We start from the raw sequence: 1,966 nt of genomic DNA on the forward strand, positions 1-1,966 counted from the left end.
AATGGGGCAGGGGCCTGTCCCCTCTAGGGGGCGCCAGCTCCCACCCGGCCCCAGGGCAGGGACTGACTGGCTCAGGGGGGCAGGGAATGGGGCAGGGGCCCCTCCGCGCCCCACCTGAGCTCATCCCCGTTGTCTCCCCCCAGGATCGAGGAGGCCCTGGGTGACAAAGCTCAGTTCGCTGGGCGCAAGTTCAGGAACCCCCTGGCCAAGTGAGCCCCGCGGCCGTGCCCCCCAGTGTCGGCACAGCCCTGCCCCACAGCTGGGGGCGGCACCGGAGGGGCGGGGCCAGGCCTGAACCCTCAGCACTGGGGCTCCCCATAGGACAGCACGATGTGACCAGCGAGTGCCAGCGCCACTGGGTCCAGCCCCATCTTCCCACGGCAGCTGGGGGGCCAAGCTCTGAATAAAGGCACGTGGACACACAGCGACTGGGTGTGGTTCTTTCCCCGGGGCCCGGACGCCTGGGTTCAGTCTAACTTGTGGGGAGTCTGGGGGGTTGGCGCAGGTGGGGCTGGGAGCCAGGACTCCTGGGTTCTCTCCCCAGCTCTGGGAGGAAGATGCAAGAGGGGAGGGACAGAGGAGTTCTCCCCCCACAAGGGAGCAATGGATGCCGTGGGGGGAGCAGGGAGTGGCTTTAGCAGTGGCTGTTCTTGTCCCACTGGTTCCCGCAGGGACCCCGGCAGCCTGACCCCGGCTGGCCCCAGCACTGTGTCGAGCAGGGGGAATCTCCAGTGGGTGCGGTACGGGGCCCCTGACACACAGCTGCGCCCAGCCCCAGTCACACCGAGAGTCGCTCCAAAACCCCAGCCAGGGAGGAGGAGCCGCGTTGATGGTGATTAAACAGAGACGGGTTTATTGGGGGCAATACAGCTGCTCCTATGCCCCCCCCTCCTTACCACCCACTGGGGGGCACATACCCCACAACACATGGCTGGGAGTGTGGCGGGGGGGATCACCAGGGATGTGGCCTCCCCCCCCACCGCAGCTCTGGGGATTGATTCTATTTACACTTAAATAACAAGCAAATCCCCCCCACCCCCAATTAGCTGAGCGGCTCCCAGCAAGGAGAACAGGTTCAAATCTCCCCCAGCTGGCCCCACCCCTACAGACAGGGATCCCCCCCTGCAGAGATTCTAGCCCCATTCCTCTCCCCCACCCTAGAGACACCAGGGTCCCTTCCCCTTCCCCCCCTGATTCCCAATGCTGCCCCCCATAGGTTATGGGGCCCCCGTCACCCTCCTTGTGGGGGGAGCTAGGACCTTTCCCCATAACCCTTTGAAAGGGGAGGGGGGGTCTAATGTCCCCAAGGATGGGGGAGGGGGGTGAGTTGGTGACCCCCCCCATCTGACAAGTGCCCTCTGGTGGCAGAAGTGGGATGCTGCAGCCTGTTCGGCGGCCCCTGGCGCCCTCTGGTGGGGGAAGGCGACACTGCACCCAGATCTCTATTCCCCACCTCCCATCCCAATACACCTCAAAAAGAGACTCTTCCCCCTCCCGCCCACGCTGGGGGATCCCCTCCCCCCACTCACACTGACCCCCTCCCCGAGCTGGCGAGACAAAACAATTCCAAACAAAATCACTTAAAATACGCCCCCGCCCCCGATTGAAAACCTAAAATCACTCCTAGGCTACTGGGTAAATACTGGGGGGGGGGGAATACCTGGGTACATGGGGGGCAGGGAAGCCCCTCCCCCCCACCAGTCAGGATGCCGCAAGTAAGATGCACACACAGCAGCATGTCTGGGGTCAGTCCCTGAGATCTGCTCCCTGCCCCCCCCACTCAGGGCAGGACGCCCCCCTCGCAGCACTAGGAGGTCCCGGCCCCGCCTGGCCCCTCGTCTTCGCTCTGCCGCAACCGCTTCTTCGCCCGGATTTCATTCATGGCCTCCTCGATGGAGCGTGTGTCCCGCTTGTTCGCCACGGGAACTGGACAGGAGAGCAGGGGGTGAACCCAGGCGTCCTGGCT

At 64.5% G+C, this 1,966-nt stretch overlaps 2 protein-coding genes across 2 annotated transcripts in view; one reads left to right on the top strand and one right to left on the bottom strand.

Moving 5' to 3' along the window:
- Positions 1-164, top strand: part of LOC116822723 (beta-enolase-like) — a 15,280-nt gene extending 15,116 nt beyond the window's left edge. The window contains 1 exon segment of the mRNA XM_075071326.1: positions 144-164. Coding sequence (XP_074927427.1) covers positions 144-164 — 21 coding nt within the window.
- A 1,643-nt stretch (positions 165-1,807) lies between these two features.
- Positions 1,808-1,966, bottom strand: part of CAMTA2 (calmodulin binding transcription activator 2) — a 34,501-nt gene continuing 34,342 nt past the window's right edge. Inside the window, exon 9 of the mRNA XM_075071327.1 lies at positions 1,808-1,926. Within this exon, the coding sequence (XP_074927428.1) occupies positions 1,808-1,926 (119 nt within the window). The remainder of the gene's footprint in view (positions 1,927-1,966) is intronic.

The sequence above is a fragment of the Chelonoidis abingdonii genome, chromosome 11, assembly GCF_003597395.2.
Source record: "Chelonoidis abingdonii isolate Lonesome George chromosome 11, CheloAbing_2.0, whole genome shotgun sequence".
NCBI classification, from domain to species: domain Eukaryota; kingdom Metazoa; phylum Chordata; order Testudines; family Testudinidae; genus Chelonoidis; species Chelonoidis abingdonii.